Source organism: Centropristis striata, chromosome 1 (genome assembly GCF_030273125.1).
Source record: "Centropristis striata isolate RG_2023a ecotype Rhode Island chromosome 1, C.striata_1.0, whole genome shotgun sequence".
NCBI lineage: Eukaryota > Metazoa > Chordata > Actinopteri > Perciformes > Serranidae > Centropristis > Centropristis striata.
The window spans coordinates 39,952,280-39,975,184 of NC_081517.1; the positions used below are offsets into that span (position 1 = coordinate 39,952,280).

Below are 22,905 nucleotides of genomic sequence, written 5' to 3' on the forward strand. Positions count from 1 at the left end.
GACAAAAGTAGACATGCTATATAGTAAGACTTTTTTGTTTCTCACAGATATTTGATGTACCATGATATGATGTTTTTTTGGTTGTCATTTCTGGCGATATTATGGCTAATATCTATCAACAGACTATAATTGGGCACCATACTTTACTATGATATTTTTTATGAAATTTTGACATAACATACCGACTTTAAAGAAATTTTGACAATATATTAATGACATAATGAAATTTTGACATACTATAATGACTTTTTAATGAAATTTTGAGGACATAAACTATAGGGTTTTTTTAATGTAATTTTGACATCATACTATACTATAACTTTACTTTTTTTTTAAGACATTTTGATGTAATGGTATACTATGACTAGGAATTAGTATAGTATGTAGCAAAAATACCAGAAACTAACATAAAAATCAAACAGTTACTTTGCCTTAATTTGCTTGCAGTTTGGTTTTCGGTGAGGAAATGTGCCAGATATGAAGGTGAATGAAGCGGTTTGTGAAGAGCAATGACTAATTTGTGTGTTGTTGGATTAAAAGTTAAGTTTTGCTATCGTTTATGGACTCCAGTAGTACCTGTTAATTAATATTATTATTTGAACATATGTCTCTTTATCTTAAGTTTGTTTGGACCATTTGTCTGAGGTTTTAAATGCTTTGTGTCATCAGAAATGTTTAGTTTGTTATAAGTTTTGTGAGGATGTCTCCTGGCTGTCAGCCCTAAAACAGTGGATAAAAGAAGGAGCAGAGAAAAGACAAACGACTGATGTAATATCTGATGTAAGCTTTACTTTCAAATCCTGTTACATTTAGACCTGGCAAGTTGAACATAAAATAATGCCAAACAAAGAAAACAAATACAAAACCAAAAAAGTACAAATGATCTATTTACCAGTTATCGTCACAACCCTGTACAGCCTTAACAATGGAGTAATAAAAAAAAGCTTTGTACAGCACATACCAATCTATACTGAGTGCCAAAAGATAAGATAGCTGAGCCTTTTCTAATCATAAAATGCAGCCAAACTTAAAGCTAACTGATTGTAGACAGTGCAGTGTGATGTTAACTAAATGCAACCCGAGGGAGTTAGTTATAAACACAATTAAGTGCTGAAGAACTAGAGAGAGGGCGGTGTCATGCATACGCTGAAGTGCTGAAAAGGTAGTCAAGCTTTAAAAAAAAAAAAAAAAAAAAAAAAGGTCTCTGTGCTGCTTACAATTGGGCAAAAAAATAAACAGAATAAGTGCTTAAGAATATTGTTTCTTAAAAAGGATAGAGCCCTGTTACCTTTTTAAACATTACACTCAAACTATGGGGGGACATAAAGAAGTGCAGCCATTCATGATTACGCTGTAATAAAAGGCAGACATTTTTAAAAAGGTGTCAAGAGTGGACACATTCTTTTATCTTTTTTCTTTTGGACCCTGACAATTAGTTTGACTCATTCTCAGAAGTCTCAGGTGGTTTCCTTCCACCAAGTGGCACTAGAGTATAAAAGATAACGTAGATAGTACAAGGAGAGAGAGAGAGAGTGTGTGTGTGTGTGTGTGTGTGTGTGTGTGTGTGTGTGTGTTGGAGGGATGCTCCTTTCACTCCAGAGACAGCATGCCAGACATTGATAGAGCAAAAAAGGAACAAACAAACAGCAGTGTAAAGGGGGACAATCGAGGAATCGCTCCAGAGCAGGACGTGACGGATTCAATCCTAACATCACGTCCTGCCGCGAGTTACATTTTGGTCTCGACAATTCATGTTCTCTGTCCAATCAACATTTTTCTGACATGATTTGAGTAGAAAAATAAAAAAGCAACAATGATTCATTTTAAGAAAAATGCATGAGTAAAATAGACAAAATGAGAACATAAGGAAAATAAAATAAAACAATCCCTTTACAATAAGGGATTTTGGCTTGAAAACCACATACAAAGCGCTATCAATAACGGGTAAAGCTTTTTTCTTTTCAAAATAAAATGCTTGTACTATGCTGCCCTATCTCGCAAACATACTTCTTCCTTTTGAGCATTGTACGGATAAATACATATTCTCTTAATCAAAAAGTGCAGCTCTGTGCAAAACTGGCTATCACAATTTAGCCTGGGACCTTTAGTTCCCAGTGAGAGCTTGACCTCTACTGTCTAATTCATGCAATTTGTATTCATTTACGTTCTCTGATTTCACAGAGGCAGACCCTTTTGCACTGCTAGAAATGCCTACATGTGAAACTAAGGGGTGTCGATTGAGTCATTTCCGACTACTGTCCACTTCATATTATGGTAACTTGATGAATCTGAGTTTGCACTTTTAAAAAAAGGAAAACAAAAGATTTAAGTGCTTTTGGCTTGAAGTGTAACTACATTAAGTGCAATTAAAACTCAAAAGGTTGACAGGAGGGTGGGGGTGGGGGGGCAAAAAGCAGTACCATGTCTGCCGGCCTAACGAGCCAGTGCCATTGAACACAATGCTGTACAAGCGAATGGCTTTGCTTCATCATTGCACCTACAAGAGCTTTTTTTTTCCTCACGATGGTTTCTTTATGAATGTTAGTAGAAAATGTTTTATTATGATGTAAAAGGCTCAGTAAAAAAAAAAAGTAAAAATGAAAGACAAAAAAAACCCCAAAAGAAAAAGACACAGAAGGCCACCAAACACACCAACTTTCCCGTCTTTTCCAGCACAGAAGACGTCCCTGTTCACACTTCTGTATCGCTTCTTTTCCATGTACATAAACAAAAATACATTCATTCAAGTCATTTTTTTGTACACAAAAATTACAAAAAGCTCCAAAAAGCACCATGGAATCGGCCTGTGGTGACCCTGGCTGTGGGTAGCTCGCTAACCCAGAGCTGGTCACCTCCACAAAACAGTTATCTCATATATCTCTTCTAAGTACAGGTGCATGATACATAGTTCTGCATGTGAAGCTGCACTGATATACACCTGGTCTCAGAAATAATGATGGTTTCCACTTTATTTCATTATTTCACCGCTTATTCACCTGCGAGTGCAAATTCATTGTCAACATTTTTACACTTATATTAAAATCAAATCATGTTTCTCGTCATGATAGGTCCGATTTTCCTTATTTACATTATCACAGCTTATCTTCTGATTTGTGAGCTTACAAAAAAAACTATTAAAATTAGCTAATAATCCATTTCAATTCTATATATTCCGAGACAGAGGTGATATCAGGCAGCAGCTATGCATAATATGGTTTCACCATTATACAAAAAAAACAACAGAAATCAAAAAGATGGGAAGGGGAAGGGCTACAAAACTATGTACAAGACTGATAAATAAGTAAGTGCGTGGTTTGAGGCGTTGCTTTGGAAACGTGCCTTTTACAATGAAAAGCATTCCGTTTCATTGGTTCTGTCCACGTTGCACAGCTAACACTTCAGAATATCTCGAATTTAGCTTCCTAATGACGTCAAAGCTAGTTGAAACACAGGCATGCTATTTCGATGCATAATAGCAACAGACAAAAATGCACTAAAATATAGCACTTGCAAGTTTTGTTTCATCTTTTTATCTCATCAAACGACTAAAGAAAAATATCTATAAAACTGAGATACGTTAGTTTCCTCAGATAATGCAACTGGGTCCAAGTCATTCAGACATTTAAAAACGGAAAAAAAGGTAATAGAGAGTAGTAGTTGAAGTAGTAATAATTGATAGAACTGATAAGAAAAGCAGCTTTTTGATATAAATGCATTTTTAGCATGTACAGCCTTTTTCTCTTATAAATGTTTTTTTTCTTTTCTTTCAATATGTTTGTCTGGTCCAGCTTATTCTGCTGGTCTGATTGGAAAAGACATTGCTCCCACTGCAGTGGTCAAGTGTCATTCACACCACTGTCCGAGGAGTGAGGGAAAGAGCGAGGAGAGGGGGAGGAGGAGGAGGAGGTGGGTAAGGTCAAACAGTCTTGGCCCTCTCCATCAGTCCCAGGTAGGCCAGGAAGGAGTGTTTGTGGGAGGAGGGTGAGGAGGGGGGAGAGCGGGAGGGGGACGCAGAGTTGGAGGAGAAGAGGAGAGGAGATGTGGCGGGCCGCCATCTGGAGTGGAGGTGCGAGTGGAATGTGAAGCGGCTGTTGTGGGTGAACAAGGTGGTGAGGGGGATCAGGTGCGCCCGGTCGCAGTTCCTGTACTGCTCGAACACGTGGCGAGAGGACGGGAGGAAGAGGGAGGGGCTGCCGCTGCTCGGGCCGCCGCCGTGTTTGGTGGCGTTGTTGCCGTTGGTGCTGACCATGCAGTGCAGGGGGCTGGTGGCGTCCAGCTGGTGGGACTTCCCCAGTGTGAGTGACAGGGCGACGGACTGGAGCGCCTGCGACGCTGTTAGACTCATGAGAGGGCTGTTGCTCCCACTCCCTCCGCTGCTCCCTCCTCCTCTGCTGAACAGGAAGCTCTCGTGGCTCTTCCGCAGCGAAGAGCCCCCTAGTGATGTTCCCTGCAGTGGCAGCTCCTCCTCTCCTGCCTCCTCATCTTCCTCCACTTCTTCTCCTCCTAAGCCTCCGTCCAGTCCCCCCGCTCCTCCACTCTGGTGTTTCTTGAGGTGGCGGCTGAAGACAAAGGGGTGTGTGGTGGTGAAAGGGCACTCTTGGCAGCCGAAAGTCTGGCGCGGCGCGTGCTTCAGCTTCTTGTGCAGGTTGAGGTTGTCCTTGCGCTTGCAGCTATAAGAGCAGCTGTCGCAGTGGAAGGGCCGCTCGCCCGTGTGCACACGCACATGCTCGATCAGCTTATTGGCCGTCTTGGACAAGTAGCCACACTGCTCACACTTGTAGTGGTTGCCCAGGCGGTGCCCGCGCATGTGGGCCTCCAATGAGGCCTGGTCGGGCCACAGTCCCTGGCAGATGCGGCAGCGGTACTCCATCTTACAGTGCGTCTTAAGGTGGCACTCCATGGCCGCTGGACGATTGGTGGAGTAGATGCAGAAAGGGCACCTGGGTAATGCAACAAAAAGGGAGGTAGGGAGGGAGGGAGGACACAACATACAAAAGAAAAAGGACAGTTGAAGGAGAAGTGTACATTCAAAAACCACACAGCACACCTTGTAATTTAATAACATAAAATGATGAAGAGGAAAAGGACAGGTAAAGGAAAAGTGTATCATGTGGAGTTCTGTGTGCTCATGGTGGTATGTGTGGCAGTTTAATGGTGGGAGCATTGAGGTGATCAGGTATATGTGTGTGTATGTGGAGGAGTAGGGGGGGTGACAGGCTGGAGAAAAGATTGGAGCAGTAGGACATGAAGGGAAATGAAGGAATGGAGTGGCACTTACATTTAAATAGCACCTTTCATCTGCTCTGGGCCCCAAAGCGCTTCACAAACCCTGCAGAACAGAATCACCTCAGAAAAACCTCGAAATGGTCAAGGCCCTCTCTCCCTTTCTACACACTCCTACATATATAGAAACACTTCACATTGCAAGTGTATACGCATGTACACACGAGTCTAGATAAAATAAAAACCCTGATAAATCCTGATCTGCATGTTGGATGTCGACAAATAGCATTTTATCTAAAAACCTGTTTGCCCTAAATGTCCGTTAACTCATTCTGCACCTGTTTGGCTAAATCCTGCTTTCAAAGTAAATATAAATGTGGTTTACATAAATTAAGAGACTGTGTAAACCTTGGAGAGATGAAAATATAACCCACATGTGCAGATATAAACATCAAAGAGTTAAAGTAGATTTACTGATAAATTTAAACATAAAAACATATCAAAAGGAGCTCAGCTCTTCCATCTCTTTTTTTCCCCTCCCTTGAATAAAAAGAATCTAAAATATCCACAACCCTTTCCCTTTATGTAAAATAGCTTAAAGAAGTCAATCTGGCTTCAAAAACATTAACACCAGACAGAGGAAACATTTAAAACTCCTTTACATGAATTCACTCATACACTACAGCTAGCAGCAAATCCTCAAGTTAGGGACTACAGATGCTTTGTGGAGATCTTTGAGCTATAAAGGGGCTTCTTGTGTGTTTGTGTTCTGTTAGCCACAGTATAAAATGTAAGTCAATGTAACTGTGTTGGCAGCTTCCTCGTTTACATTTAGTGAAATGCTACCATTTCCAGACATTAAGCAATGTTTACAACATCCTAACTTCACTGATGGCTGCACAGAAAAAAAGATACAGAACACAGATCTTTGTTTATGACGAGATGAGGCGATAATCATAATGATACTCAATGATCCTGCACATGCACACACCGGAGTATGAGAACAACTTAAAAATGGCTTGTGTTACTTGAAATGAATCTTTACAAAATGTTTCATTGACTACATTTTTTTCCTAAATATTAAGGCAAATATGGTCATGTATTGAAGCTTTATTTTTTTATTTTTTTATTTATCCCAAAATGCTGTCAACTGCCACCCTAGTGCCGAATTTGTGTGAAAGTTCATTATTATGATTGGCCTGCAGTCAAACACTAACATCAACAGTGTGTGGTGTGGATGTTGAGATCAACAGATGGGCTTTATGTTTGCTTGACAGGCCTGAAATGGGACATAAATGTATCACAGTACAACAAAGGCTCCTGTGGGACTGGAGGATGGAGATGCAGAGGGAAGCATGTGAGGAAACTAGAGCTACACAAAAAGGTAATAACAAAGCTGCCTTATCAAGATATGTTAAATCAGATAACTACAGCCAATATGCATTTGCATGAGGAGTTTGTTCATGTATGTGTGTATGTAGGGATGCAAACTACAGTGTAAAATAGGTTTGGACTAGGGATGCACCTGTTGTGAAATTCTGGGCCGAAACGGGTGTTTACTTTCACTATTTGACTCGTAGCCAATGCTTCTTTTTGTGGTCTATTTTGTTTTTGTTATTATAAAATATATTTGTTTCCCTGGCAAAAAGAGGGAGTATATAATATATTTATAAAAAACTGTTTTAAGGTAATTGTGGCCTTTATTACACTGTCTTTAAATAAGCACAAATTAAGTCGCACAGGTTTACAAACCCATATTTAATATAGCCTTCTTTCAAATGTAAAACTTTTTTCCTTCAAAAGTAATTTTAGCTGCTCTACAACTACCTACTCAATGACAGAAATGTGTCAGTACTTACATAGCAGTGATTAAAAACAAATAGAACTATTTTTCACCTATTTTCATACAGACTTCAGCATTTTTTGTTGACAGTGTAATACTTAGACACAGCCAATGTTTTATTTCATTTTTTATTTTTTTAACAAACTCAACATGCACATAAGGCAGGGTGCCGAACTTAATAACTTAAATCATTTTAGGCATCGACTGAATTGCTTCAATATTATCAAGTATCTAAAATAGCCTCCTCATTCAGTAGCAACATTAAAATTCTCTTTCTATTCAAATAAATAACCAGTGTTAAAATATTTTGAATACCCAGTCCTACATGCATAGAGCACCTGTTGCCCCCTTACATCATGCCAAAGTTGAGTCAGGCCAGTGGTTTCTTATCTGAATCTGCAGCTGCAGGAGCAGCGTCTAAGCTGCTGATGTCCGACTCCGACCGCAAATAATCAACACAACGTTTAGTCGGAGCAAAATCGATGGGACGCTGCTGATTATTTGCCAATTGGCTGATAGAGGTCAACAAGGCAAATATTGTCCGATAAATCAGTGGTTTGGACATTTTATTTTTAAAAAAGCAGTTTATTTTTTCAAATAAATGCATGCTGTGTATCAGGAAGCATGCATTAGTTTCAGTATCTATACATTTGGAGTGACTTGTGTCAGTGTCTAGTCTATGATGTTACGAATGTTAATTGATTTGACATTTGTGCTTTTTCTAAATGATTATCCTCTAGGGGTGTGCCAACACATTTTATATTAGTGCCTGTATTGGTTGGGGGGGGGGGAGAAAAAAAAGTAGCTTTCTGGAATTCAGGTTTCATCAGATATTTTTCTTTGGCATGGCTGTTCGCTGTGGGCAGTGGAACAACAGACCCTGAGGGGAAGCCCATTTCTATCTCCTTTCCACTCTCCCTTCTGTTCATAGCAGCCACTGCAGACCCAGAGACCACCGTCTAATAAGTTCTACTTGCCAAGAGAGGCTGTCGAGCAAAACTACAGCTTGTATCATTTGATTTGCTGGCTGCAGATAATGAACATTAAAGTGAGGTTAACTGATTGAGGACACATGGCTCGAATAATCTTCAAACAGAACACAAATCTGTGTTTCTGTCTTCAGCTGTATGGCTCTTATTATCAGCTCTTTTTTGAAAGAACCTTAATAATGTCAGCCAGCTTTATGTTTATAACTATATACATATTTTTGTATACATCATGTTATTTTGCATGCATCATTTTATATACATAAAATTAGTTAAATGGTGCATGTAAAATGGTTAAAACCATTGTAAGATGCTGGATTTTAATGCAATTAGGGAAATTGAATAATAGTGTAACTTGCACACCCCTAACACTGGTCTATGACTGAGTAAACACTGTATATGTGTTCTTGTGTGTAGTGAATAGACAGGGTGAGGGGTGAGGGAGGGGGACGGGCGGAGTTAGGAACCTCTGTCTGTACTTGCTTTCCTTACTTGAGCCCTCCGGAGGGGACGGTGTGGCACTTCTTGTGCTCCAGCAGCTGCTCGGGCGTCTTGAGGAACTTGTGGCAGACGTCGCACTCAAACATTCGCGTGATGAGGTGGATCTGGAGGTGCCGTTCGTACATGCTACGCGTCTTGCACACAAAATTGCAAAAGACACACTCGAAGCCTGTAGAGAGAAAATGGTGAGTTAAGACTGAGTCCGTTTTAAATGTGTAATTTTTGTTGCAGAGTCTGTTTGTGCTCTTCAGACCCAGCGTGACTGAAGTCTCAGAGTGACCTCAAAAACAGAAACAAAGAAAGTTCAGATGAAGGGAAATGCCCACACACATAAATCGAGTATATAAGCAATATTCCCAGCTGCAAGTAGACTAAACTTCCAAAGTATAGGAACTCACAAGAGACAGATTTAAAATGCCGTGTGGGCTGAGAAATCCTAACTTTCAGATCTAGAAACTACGGGTCCTGCACTTCCCGTAATGCAACCTGAGAGCATGTTTTGTCAAACCCTTCCTGGTAAATGCCCACATCTCTCACCTCAAGTCTGTAACGAAAACTTTCTCTTATAAATTTGTACATCCAAATAACCTCGATGTAGGGCTGGGCGAGTAATAACATTTTTGTTTTCAATTACAGTTTTGGCTTCCAACAATTATGAAAACAAGATAGTGAGGGTAAAACGATTATTGTGCTTCATTCCATTTTACAGTGAAGCTTTCATTTTGTCTTATTATAAATCCAGCAGCACAGCCCTTTACAACGGTGAGCTTTCACTTTTTTCTTTTGTTTGTAGTAGTTAGTGGCCGTGCACTCCAACATGTTTGATCAAATTTATTTTGATATTTTTAATTATTATTTTTTATATATTGAATATATGTAAGTGGTTTTTGGTTGATGTCAGTAATGCTAACTTTAAATCATAGTTGATCCACAGAAGACATAATAAATCCTGTACATTTTGTACTCCTCATCACACACAAACAGATATTTATGTGTAAAGTGCTCTGTTAAATTACTTACTATTAAGGGAATAAGAAAAAATATTAAACAGGCTGGATTACAGCAGTTCACAATCGAGTGAATGAAGTTAACATGAAATTTCATCACTTCAGAACTCATTTACAACTGTTCTGCTGCTTAAAGGGCGTCTTTTCGAATGACAAAAGCACTAATAAATGATCCCTTGTCTTCTTGACACCCATATTTGGTCTGTCACCCAGTGCGAGCAGCTTTCTGATCAAAGCGTCGAGTTACAGTACAGCTCCAAAAGAGACAGAAGACATATCTGTACTTCTTTCTTTTTCTGCGAGCCCCTTACTGGTTTGAGGTGGATATTTTATTGATGCCTACTCAGTCATAAATATAGTATACTGTTGCAGAGACATTTTTAGATGCTATGCAATAATTAAGTTCATCTGGTTGCTATAATCCCCACAATTCCTTGCCTTTTTCAGACTTGTCCTCAGTTCCTGATCCCGAGTGGCTTCCAGAGCTGGACTGGCTGCCTGCAGAGGAGGGCGGGGCGAGGAGGCCCCTGAGTTCTTCGTTACCGTGGGTGAGGTCTCCGCCCTCCGAGCTGTTGAGTGAGTCGCTGAGGGCCGAGAGGGACGACGAGGTGCTCTTGGTCTCGCTGAGGGGACTCCTTGAGTTCAGACCTGGACACAAGAGGACAGATGGCAGAAAGTAAGAAATCTTTATCATTATCATCAAAAGCAATGTTGGCGAAGGATTGTACCGCCGCCGACTGAAGAGAACTCCTGGGAAAAGATATTAACTGAAACCCTGCAGAAATTATGCTGGAAAATCACAAGCGCCATCATTATATACACACACACGCACGCACACGCACGCACACACACACACACACACACACACACACACACACACACACACACACACACACACACACACACACACACACACACACACACACAAACAGAACAGAAGCAGGCAGCCTCAATAGCCCTGTGCTCTGACTGAGGCCCTGCTGCCAGTCAAATCAAGATGCAGTGTGCTTTTATTGATCCCCTTCTCTAAGTCTGCAATTCACTGGAAGGAGAGAGGGAATTAGAAGGGGAGGGGGGCGAGAGGGAGGGAGAGGTGAGGAGCGTGGGTCATGGCCGAAGGAGCTAAGATGGCGGGAGCATCTCAGGGCACAGCTCAACAAAGGGCATTCACTCAGGAGGGAGTGAAAGGAGGGAGAAAAGGCTGCACAGATCCTGAAATGGTTGACCTATCTTTTTAATAGAGGCACACTCACATCTAAAACATTCAAGAATGTATGCATGCAGAGCTCACACAAGGAATTATACTCGAACAGAAGATATGATTAATTGCCTTCAATCAAATCTAAATAAACCAGGGTCACAGCACAGTCTTAGCAGCATTTTGAATACTGTATTTAACTAGCTTGAGGGAGCCTTTATCTCCTGTGCTGCAGTATTTAACATACACTTGCCTTCTCTGAGAATATCCAAAAGGCTAATGCCACAGAATATAAGCAAAAAGGAAAAAATAAAAAAAAGGCGCTGCTCTGAGCCAGTGGGCCTCGACCTTGAAACACACCTTAGCTGAAAAATATTCTATTTTCTCCTTTACAGAATAGCTTCGTCCACAATTGCCCGGCAACATTCACGATATTGGAGCGGAAATGAAGAGACAACGTCTGCCTATCTGCCAAAACATCCAGGGTAGATATTAAATAATACTGTCACATAATTCACCACCTTCCCCCCCTACAGAGAAGGGCATCCAAACAACCCTTTCCCCATGTCGAGTCCAGTCTTCACAGGAGGTCAGTTTGAACTATGACACCTGCTGAGCTCAGCCATCTCCCGCCTGGGCGTGTCTACACAGTTGACCAGATAACAAGCCTTTTACAGTCCATCAGGATTCACTCTAAGTGCTGCTCTATCTGCCTTACACTGTGAAGTATAGACACTTTAACAAAACAGGGCTGGAGCATGACAAATTACTGAAATCACCACATGCAGAAGGCAGAAAGTATGAGGTGACTACGAGCCACACTCCTGTTCATTTGTGTGTTTGGCGGTGGTGTCCATCTTGTGTGAGACTGAGATAAATGCCAAGCCAGGCTGAGAGACTTAAAAGATGGCCACAGTGGCATCGTAAACCCAGCTCGTCTCCAAAGGACCCAAGGCCTATTGATTTTTTCCCCTCAGGCACGATAAGGGCCAACCTTCTCAGATAAACAAGGCCACTGTGGCCTCTGAAAGACCCCTCAGCTGTCTAGGCCGGACAATCCCACCCACCCACACAAGCACACAAGAACACACACACACACATTGAGGAACAGTGGAAGAGCAAAACGTCAGCAATAAACTGGACAAAGCTGTTTTAGACAAAAACACTCATATCGACCACCAGGGGTTCACACCAGCAGCTTTAAAAGTCCAAAGAAGGTCGAATGGAGGAGGCTTGTTTGTGAAACCCAGTTCTACTGCTTGTCTTTCCCCGTGTCCTCTCAACTCACACACGAGTCTGTGTGTTGGAAGCGTAAATTACCGTTACATCGGGATGTTTGACCTCGGACCTGGTCTTGTCTTAAATACATTAAAAAGCTGGGAAGATACAGTATTGTGAACACGTCTTTAGACAGTGATGCAGGTTTATTGAGTTGAATCCATAATCAATCTCAGTGAATTTCACCTCATTTTCAAGGAGCTGCATCTGAACTGCAACTACTACAGCAGTATGAACCCAAAATAAACAGATTTTGCTGTGATTTAATCGCAAAATGTGGTGGAATGCTGTGCTAATTCAGTTGTTTTTCATACTTTTCATATTATAATATAATTGGCTGATTAACTGATAATTGACACTGCCTATGAGCTTTAATTTGAGAATGTTTGTATACACACACGGATTAACAGTGTAGGAACTGACCTGTCACCACAAGCACATTAAGTTGGACGACACTTTGCCACAGAAGTAAATGTGATAAATTTGCGATTGCTATTATTTTTGTATTGTGTGTGTGGAGGAGGTTCCTGAGCCTTGCCCATGGTGAAATTTAAAGAGAGAAGGTGATCCGAAGCGACAGCATAGTTTTTTTCTTCATTCGACGATGTGAAAAAGTGCTGCACCAAAGTCTTAAAATGGTCAGGAAAACCCTGCTGTTTATTCTGGCACCATGTTGGCTAAAACTAATGACATTCTTAATTATCTGTAAATAAACGCAACAGGCGATATTGTGCAATATATGGACATGACCTTGATCAGTCAATATTGTGACAGGCCTAGTAAGAACTGAAACGTCCTCATTGAAGAGACGGTGTATTAAAAGGTGCATAAAATTCCTCTCCTAACCTTTATAACTGAAAGTCAGCCCTTTAACGTCAGTCAATGTTTAAATTTAAACCCCATGTGTTGGAGTACAGAGCCCAAACAATAGAAAATGTGTCACTTTGTACAAGTACTGCACTGTATTTCTATTCTGAGCCGTGAACAAGAGCCAGAATGTGTAAGCTACCACCCACTCTAACATGTGAGAGTAATTTTGAAAATAACTTCATAAATCATCTTTCTAGGGGTTGAATCATGCACTTTGCTACCATCCAGTACACGTTTTAGAACCCTGCACGAACGGAAGGAACAAAAAAAAACCGTCTAATCGATTCGTCAATCGAGAGAAAACTATTCGGGGATCCTGTACCTGCATGTCCAGTACTAATGTGGTTCTTCATGTCGTTCTCCTCCATGCAGACGTAGTCACAGACGCTGCAGCAGAGTGAGAACATCCACTGCTCCTTGTCCACATGGAGCGACATGTGGCTGACAAACTGGGCATTCAGCTCCGTCTGGAAATCACACACATGGCAGCTGGACAGAGAACAGAAAGGAAGACGAAGGAAGATGGCGAGAATAAGAGGGGGGAGACCGTCAGCTTCAGTGTTATATTATGTCTGAATAAATTGGTACGTGGTACAGTCTGGATGCATTTCTTTTATTTTATAAAGATGATTGAATTAAATATTTCCACACTGCAGACATGGTGCTATTTAGCTCTCTTCAGATCAGCAGCCACGTTGAAGTATTAAAGCAACAGTACGACATTTTGGGAAATACAGTCAGCTGCTTTCAAGCTGAGAGTTAGATGAGAAGATCAAGAACACTCTGCCGTCTGTACAGTAAATGTGAAGCTTCAGTCAGGAGGCAGAGAGCTGCTAGGGCTGAACTGAATGTTTTTTTTCTAACTTTCAAAGCTTCGAATGTCTGCGTCATATTTATCATGTTAAAAAAAAATCTTGAAAAAACAAATCCTCAGTTTAAATGACGTAATTAATCGGATTTATTTTCTAAAAACTTCCACGATATCAACACTGACTGCCACCCTATTATTTTGCTTTTCAAAATGGGTAAAATCTTATTTCATTGTAGAGCTACTAGTCACTCAGCTCCTCATTGCCCCGCACTCACTCTCTGACCACAAATGAGACAAGGACGAGCTAGCTTCCACATCACTCTCTGCTGCTGGGGACTAATTTGGTGGGAGCAGAGTGGGCAGCAGCTCCAGAGACGGACCTCAAGTTAGCAGCTGCAGCAACTTGAATTCAGCCATAGGCAATCCCAGCACAGCAATCAGTTTGCTCATTCGGGGCGTTCCACGATCAGTCCCCCAGCTTTGGGGTTTTTGTGCAGGCTAAATTCATGAATCTGCAACAGCTAACCGAAGGACTGTCTATGGAGCTGCTGCCTGTTCTCCTCCCAGCAGCGAGGAATGAGGTGGATCACACGAGTCCAAACCACTGGAATTTAATGCTACAGATGGTATCATGCTATCAATATAAGTGTAGCCTAATCTAAATCTGAAACTGTGCAGAAATACCGGGTTAAAACAGAAACACTCAATTTAGAAAAAGAAGCTGCACTCAAATGTTGATTTATAATTTAAATTAGCGTCTTATAATGACTGTCAGTAGGAGAAACAGCTAGCCCTGCTCTGCCCCAAGTCCAAATATTCATATTTCAACAATTAACTCACTAAAGAGTCACAAAACCTGCACAGACTCTGGGAAAATAACTAAACCCGATTAAGAAATAGCTCCACACATAACATCAACAACCATTTTCACACCTCAGTTTTTGCACAGATTGAACAGACAAGATTTAACGTGCTAGTTTGATTTGGAGTTGTCATAGAGTGGATATTGGACAGAGCCAGGCTAGTTGTTTCCACCAGCTAAGATCAGCTAAGCGTCTCCTGGATGTGGCTTCATTGTGTATTTGATGTACAGATATGAGTCTGGGTTTGATTTTCCAGCTAATATGCATCATTTCCAGATAAATTACTCACAAAAACAGAAAAAAATTAAAGCAGTTGGGGAGGAATTAAATCAAGAAATATTTGTGCAGCAAAAAAAAACAGATCGATTTGATCCTCTGCTGCTGGCTGATGACACCCTAAAAAGAGTTGTGTGCTGTGTTTGGGTCTGTTAACACTACCTGTAGTAGTAGGGGCAGTTCTTTCGCTCGGCAGAGTCGGCTGTAACAGCGCTGACGATCTGCTCCGTGTCTGTGTTGACCAGCTTGACAGAGTGGATGGTCAGGTGCTGATTGAGGTTAGCCCTGCACTTGGCTGCGTAAGGACACAGGTGACACTTGTACTTCCTCTCTTCTGCAAAAAAACCCCACACACACACAGAGGACCTCAGGTTACTGTAAACATTACCTCAGATGATATTTCATTAAGTTGCGCTCAGCCTCTGAGCCGTTAAAGTAAGCTTAAACCTAATTACTTAATGCCTAACCCTGCCTCACCTCCGCCTGACCCTAACTGTAACTCTGATCCTGGGAAAGGGAAGAAAAGCATCTTGTGATGTCTGACAAAAATCAATTTTTCAGGGAAGCATCTGGATATTCCTACAGATGCCACGAAATGGTAAAAAATATAAGGCACGTACAGACATAATTTCACCCTATTTGCAATTGCTATAAAATCAAATTTAAAGAAATCCTTTTATCCCAAAACAAATCAACATAACATGTCTTCTCCCTCTAGCCCCCCTCAAACACAAACACACAGATACACACACACACTCACACACACACCATTTGCCCCAAGGACATGAAGCCAGGCAACCTTTATGTCGCCGGGGAAACCAAAAAGACCATCACACTGACATATGCCCCTGCTTCTGCTCTCTGTGGTGTGGCCAAGCTGTTCACAGCCAACACTCTCAGATGGCGTGTGTGTGTGTCGTGTAGTGTAGTGTGTGTGCACGCAAAATGTGAGAGCATGTCCAATTGTGTGGGGGCATTTTGTACACGAGTCTCCATTTGTGCGCCCGGCGATTTCGTCTGCAATCCCAAGTAGGTTGCATTAATTTCCTAATCCGGCGTTAATTTGCCTTTAAATAAAATTACATAAGCGCGATATTCATTCATTTATTTGCCTAATAGGGAGCGGGAGAGGGATTGCAGGAGACAGTGATGGGATAGAACGGATCAATTGGGAGCAAAGAAGGGGCAAGTTTGAAAACACAGTGTAATCAGGACACAGGGGAGAGTACAGCTTCATCCTGAGGAAGTCTCCTGTGTCCGAGTGTGAGAGAGAAAGTGAAAGGGGGAAACAATCGTGACTGCATCAGACTTACTGGTGTGTGTGTGTGTGTGTGTGTGTGTGTGTGTGAGAAACTCTGTGAGGCATCCCTCTAGCCGGGTAATTAGACAGGCAGTTTTCCCAGTGAGACTAATCATGGTAGTAATCTCTTTAAAGGAAGGGTAATCTAGTCTAGTCAACCTTATTTACTTACTGTGGGCAACACACACACACACACACACACACAACAGCTAACGTCGATACATTAAAAGGAAGAGATGTAAATGTGCAGCGGCGGCGGCGTGCACTAACAATGTCAGCGTGTTTATTTACCTGTGTGTAGAGACAGATGTCTAGAAAGAGTCTGCTGTCTACCGAACACCTTGCCACAGATAGGACAGGGGAAGAGCTGCTCATTTAGTCTCCACTGGGCAATCCCGTTTCCCGGCTCCCCATCATCCTTTTCTGAGTCTAGAACACACAGACACACACAAAAACGCAGAAAACCATGCTCATCATTCACTGCTGACACAATCAGCCACAAGAGCATCTGCAGGTAGACCAAAGGCTGTAAAGTCACACGGCTATAAATCAAACAAAGTAACTGAAGTTTAATATGCATTGATGTTGAAACCGTAACTGCCAAACCATAACACACTGCGGTGATGTTCGCTAATGTACTGACTGCGACTGTGTTCTTTGAGCTGTAGGATCTGGATTTTATCCATCTTCTTTACATATTTTTGGTGCATTTTGCTTTTGTTCAATAGTAGACAGTTTAGAGGTGACAGGAATGAATGCAACAATGGTTAAAAACAACCCGGGGAATGCTGCAATCACAGCAAAGTACATGTTATGTGTCTGAACCGTGAGGATGCCCCATTTGCATCCATCTTTAATGAGATTTAACTCCAGTAAAACAGCTGGAAAGATACAATACAGGACAATTAGCCTCATGCAAGAAGCGATATGTAAACATCTTATTTTTGTTGTATTCATGATTCCTTTTTATTTTGTTAGTACCCAGTGACTTCAGGGATTCACCAGTGTTTTCTCACATTTTACAAGAGGTTGAGGGCATTTTTACGAAAATGAGAAAAACATATTTTCACGGTCTACAAATTGTTTGAACACAAGGAAACAAGTTTTAAATTTAAGGGAATATAAAGTAAACATAAGTAGAATATAATCAAAATAATTATATTACTATATTTATTATTCTATTATTGTTGCAACCACAATTCCAAAACATTTGTGATGTTGTGAAAACATTGCAAATCCTTTGAGACCTAAATACAACTCAATAAAAAATGCAGTAAAAAAACAAGATATCTAATGCTAAAACATCTTTTTAAATGCATACGCTGTTTTTATTTACATTCTACACTTTTTATTATAGATCATTATATTTATTTATTGTATGCTACTTCATGCATTGTTTGTGTATGTTTTATTAATAAGTGTAGATGGATGAACCCTGGCTTAATGTCTCACACAGGAAATTATTTCACTGAAGTTAACTTTTTTTTCAGCAGGTGTTTTGGTGTCTGTCTTGTGCAACGCAGTGTTACACACTTCTCCCACTTCTCTGTCTGTGAGTCTGTTTGCTGCTTTCATTTGCCACAGACTTCAGATAAAGTTTACAGTGCAGACGGTGGTTGGCTTGAGGTTGGATACAGAAAAAAACGAAGCACTTCAAGACGACTGAGGGGAGCTCGGGGGATCGGTGGCAGTTCTGTACCATAATTTACCACGTTTAAGTGGATAATTTAAATGAATTGATGATTTAGATTTATTGATTTTAAGGTAGAACATGCACTCTGAGTTTTACTTCAGATTTCTTTATTCAAACATTTGTTTTGAACTATGTAGGATCTTTGTCCATAAAGATCCACCATGAATCAATACGTTGTCTCATCTTTGAGTGAATTTTAATTAATTATAATTTAATTTGATGAATAAATGGTTTATTTTGACCAACTACTGTTTGTGATTGTTGCGAGATTAACCAAGATAGTTTTGTTGAGGTTTTTTTCTTGTTTCTGTCGAGGTTAAATGAAGTTTGTTTTACAATGGGTTGACAAGGCAGTTGAGCTAGTAGAGAAACTTGAATTCAGAAGGTACAAGGTAGGGTTGTATTTTTTCTGTTCAATAAAGAAAATAGTTGCACAAATATCTCCTTCCTTGACATTTTGCAAGTTTAGATGTTTATTTATTAGACTAAAATAAGCTTAAAAATGAAAAAAAATATTTTTTAACCGAAAACATCAACAGAAGCTTCAAATGGAGAAGGGGGAGTGCTGGCAGGCCAAACGACACAGAAAACAGTTAAAGATGTGACTAAAAATATAGAATCAAAGAGTGACAGACACAATACATCAAATACAATTTTTGGTGAATGAGCTGTTTCTGCTTAAAGATTATGAGTCTAGACAAACAGCTTTTAGGCTTTTAGGCCAATCACGTGGAATTTTTAATCAATCTGTGTATTTTTCAATTCTAATTTTATCTATGACTGCGTATCAGTACTCACTGAGCTGAAACACAGCCGACTGTTCAGTTCTGCGGCCGTACATGAATAAACCAATGAGCTGAGAATTAAGTTGGATAAAGCTACAGTTTGCAAACTGAAAGATGCGATAACAATTATAAAACACAGAAAAATACAAGAGTATTAATTTGAGCAAAACTAGCTTACTGTATCAAGCCTTGCTAGCATGAATTACTAGGTTTAATTTTATCCAAAATTTATCTAAACACAAAACCTTTAAATATGCAAGATTACTGTGAAAACTAACCTCATGCCTCTTCGGGGGCTAAAACATAAAACACTGAACTCCTTGACATTAACTTTACAGTCTCACCTCACTTGAGTTAGCTTTACGATCGACAGGAAGTCTCTTTTGGTCCTTTCAAAATAAAAAGCGTCCATTATCAACACAGGCTTTTGCACAGTACTGTATATATAACTTTTATTTTGTCCAATGTATAACAATTAATCGATTAAATGTTTTAGATAATCGAGTTGGCGGGTTTCTTCCAAACGCCCATCCCTAACAGCGTTAGTCACTTACTGGCTGCTTTAAATCACGTCGTACTTTTTGTTAAAGTACCGCATTGCCAAGAACTAGACGGTAAAATGTAATCTATCAGTAATAGTGCCATTCCCTCCAGTTTCAGTGAAACAACAGAACAACTGACACACTGTGGGCTAATTTGCGAACCCACAAGACAGAAACCTGTCTGCTACCATTTGACAGATGCTCCTTGTCTCGCCTGCGGATGAGAAGCAGAGCAAATGCATTCTTAATGTCAACAGCAAGAAGCAGTCCTTTGCTCTAAAGCCTGCAGCATACACATATCACTGTAACTCTGCTCGCTGCGTGTCACCCCCTCCCTCCCAGCCCCCTTTACTCTGTAATCAAAGAAATGAAAAGAATGAGAGTGACTGTCTTCAGGTGCCGTGATAGAATCTGAGGAATTTAGGTGTCTGCTTTGAATAAAACCTCCACCATAAGGAAGTAAGAGTAATTCACAAAGATAAAAAAAAACATGCCGTACTTCTCTCATTGTGCCGTACAACTTAGGAAAGATTGAGGCAGGAGTTTTACTTAGGCTACACAGGCTGACCTTGGCTATAACTTTTGGATTTGCAAGGCGTTTCGAAAAAAAAAAAAAGATTCTTTAGGTTATTCTGAGTTGTATTTTCTGCGTTTCATAAAAGATGGAAAAACTCTGCTGCTCAGTTTCCCCCTCTCACCAAAAGTTTTGATTCTTTGCAGATGGAAATCGGTGCACACAAGCTTGACATTTCTGACTTTACAAAAGAGGAAAAAATGAGAAAAGGAGGCGGTACACATAATGTACAGTTTATATTAAACAGCAAGCTGTGGTTGCTTCCTGAAGTCACATTTTAGCATTTAAATGTCTCCATGAGATGTTTGTGGGGTAAATAAAGCTCAATAAGAATGTTTTCTGTCAGGTTTTATGTTAATCAAATGTTAAAGAACAGATGCATTTGTGTTAAAATTATATTTTACTATTGTTGCACTGACTCATAAACCCTGCAGCATGTTTTTTTTTTCCTGTATCTGTGTCACATATTTAATCCCCTCTTTGCACCTCTACATGCAAACTGCTGAATTTATGTCGTCTGTCGGCTTTGTTTGCTCACATATTGTTTCTGGAACTGCAGTACATTCGGTTTGATTCACAAAATATGCTAATGTATTTAAACTTTTCCAAAGGAGAGTGGTTAGTATAATTATATTTGCCAACTGTTTGTGTTATACACAAACAGTTGGAAAATAAAGAGGGACACAAAATAAGGGCATGGTGCACTACCTATAGGCATTTTTGTTGTCGTCTCAGTGTGCCCTTGTATAGTTTATTCTATTATTATTTTATCTTTATATTCCTCTTAATATTATTTCTGTTTTTTACTTTCTTCATCTATACTGCTGCTGTCATTGGGCTGCTGCTACAACTGAATTTCCCTGCTTTAAATCAATACGGTTTTATCTTATCTTATCTTATTTGGTAATAAATGTGCCACAGAGTGTTCTATAATTAATCAAACATAATCAAATTTCATTGCATTTTTCACATTATCTTGATTTTAATAAGAAGGCTTTTATCACTTTAATAAATACTAAATATGTTCTGAAGGGAATAACGCAGCTACCATAACTTGTAGGACTGAAATAATATTTTCATGAACTCAACCATGAGGAGATTCATCAAGTTCAAAGTGCATATAAATTAAGTTATGATTACTTTTCTTTCTAGGAAACAGATTTTTTAATATAAACAATTGGCTGCAGATTATGAAATCAGTTTTAAATGGAGCTGAAATCGTTCGTCAATTAGTCAGCTAACAGGAAATTAATGGCCAACTGTTTTGATAATCAATTAATCCTACACTATGGAAGATATTTATATAGAGAGACTGGGCTTATATAAACAATTAAGAAGAAATGCATTTTTTTTTAAATGTACAAAGAAAATAAATAGGTTTGGGAAAATAAGTAGGAGTAAAACTTCAAAAGGAATATTATACATAAATAAAATAAATAAATAATAATTCAAAAATGCAATTAAGATAAATAAAATGAATTAAAAAAAAATAATGAAAATGAATACATAATTAAAAGAAAAAACAAATAGAAACATAATTAAATAATTAATAACAAACGTTAAAAAAGGCATATTAAAAATATATATTTTATCAATCAATCAATCAAACTTTATGTATATAGCACTTTTCATACATATAAATGCAACTCAAAGTGCATTTTATGTCATTTATTTATGCCACCTTAAATCAATTAGTTAATACTCACATTTATTCTTTCATATATCTATTTATTATTTTCGGTAAATTAAATGACATTAATTCATTTTTTACTTTGGCAGCTTCCGTCCTCTCTAAAACACTTAAACGTCTGTAGTTGTTCCAGACTTTGCTTCTCTGAGTTGTATATAAGTGCAAACTGAATATCTCTGTCTTATTTGTGACTCACTGCTGTAGGAAAGGTGATGGAGGGCACATGTGTGATGGTAAATACATGCATATACACCAGTGAAAAGGCGTATTTGGCTGAAAACCATGTAAATAATCAGCAGCAGCAGTGGTACTGTTTATGTTTGTACTTCCTCACACAGAGCGAAGCCACACAGGCGGCGAAGGTGTCACAACACCAAACATGTCAAGAAACGTACGGCGCCCTGGACCAACCTGCAGGTCGTGGACTCCCCGACCTCCTGCATTAGCTGGACTCTGCAGCGGCCCTGACGTACGACTACAACGGGCTGATCGCACTTCTTTTCTCCAAACTCAATGTCTGTGTGTGGCTTATTCTGGGAATCTGAGACCTTCTTATGGGGCTTGTAGCTGAAGCTTAGCACATAAAAGCATTAACTTGTCCTGACTCACAAGTGAGACTAGGCCACAGGCTGATCACACAAGGGTGAGTGTGAGGGAGGAAGGAGCCAGATCACAAGGGCTCGAGGCCACGACCCTGGTGAACACTGGTGATTAAGCCAGTTAGGGTGTGGCATGAGCTCAAAGTGGTTAATGGTGTAATTAGTGCCATTAGAGCTGCAGAGAGAGAGAAACGGAGAGAGAGAAGAAGAAATGAAGGATTGTACTAAACCCTAGACTGAAGGGAGAAGACAGTAAACTCCTACTCACTTATTCTCCCTTTCTTTCTTTCTTAAGGGGCCAGGCTCGCAATTTTTATTTCTGCATAAGCAGCCATGACATTAAGCAGATTTCTTTGTCTCAAATACAAGGAACTGGTTAAAACCTACTCCTCCTACATTCAACAGCTGGGAGACAAATGTAAACAGCATTTTTAATAAATGGAAAGAAGAACCTATAGAATCGTAAATCCAGCTGAGTAAAATGATTCAATATGAGAATCAAAATCAAACGACATGGTTAAAGAGTTTTCGTTCTTTTTTTTTAGCTTTTATTATTAATCTTTTAGGTCTGTATGGATGTATATGTTTTTATGCATGTGTATATTTATTTCCATTTTTTTCTTAGTTTGTTATTTTCTTTACTGTTTTATATTATATTATTGTAAATTATATATTTATTTATTTTATTATTTTGCTGTTTTTATTGTTACTTTAATTATTTTGCACTATATAATTTTGTTATAATTTTTTTTTGTTTTCATAAAATACAAAAAAGTTAATTAAACTTTAAAAATGTTTACTAAATTCGACAAGTATAAACTACATCATATCTAAGCAAATGTACATGTATGTTAACTCCTGTAACA

At 39.5% G+C, this 22,905-nt stretch overlaps 1 protein-coding gene across 1 annotated transcript in view; it reads right to left on the minus strand.

The window, feature by feature from the left end:
* Nucleotides 1-769: 769 nt before the first annotated feature.
* The window catches only part of znf827 (zinc finger protein 827), a 77,644-nt gene continuing 55,508 nt past the window's right edge, over nucleotides 770-22,905 (minus strand). Inside the window, exons 9-14 of the mRNA XM_059342239.1 lie at nucleotides 16,448-16,585; nucleotides 15,019-15,190; nucleotides 13,229-13,395; nucleotides 9,999-10,208; nucleotides 8,545-8,722; nucleotides 770-4,940 (exon numbers count right to left, since the gene is read on the minus strand). Of these exons, the coding sequence (XP_059198222.1) occupies nucleotides 3,917-4,940; nucleotides 8,545-8,722; nucleotides 9,999-10,208; nucleotides 13,229-13,395; nucleotides 15,019-15,190; nucleotides 16,448-16,585 (1,889 nt within the window). The 3' untranslated portion in view covers nucleotides 770-3,916. The remainder of the gene's footprint in view (nucleotides 4,941-8,544; nucleotides 8,723-9,998; nucleotides 10,209-13,228; nucleotides 13,396-15,018; nucleotides 15,191-16,447; nucleotides 16,586-22,905) is intronic.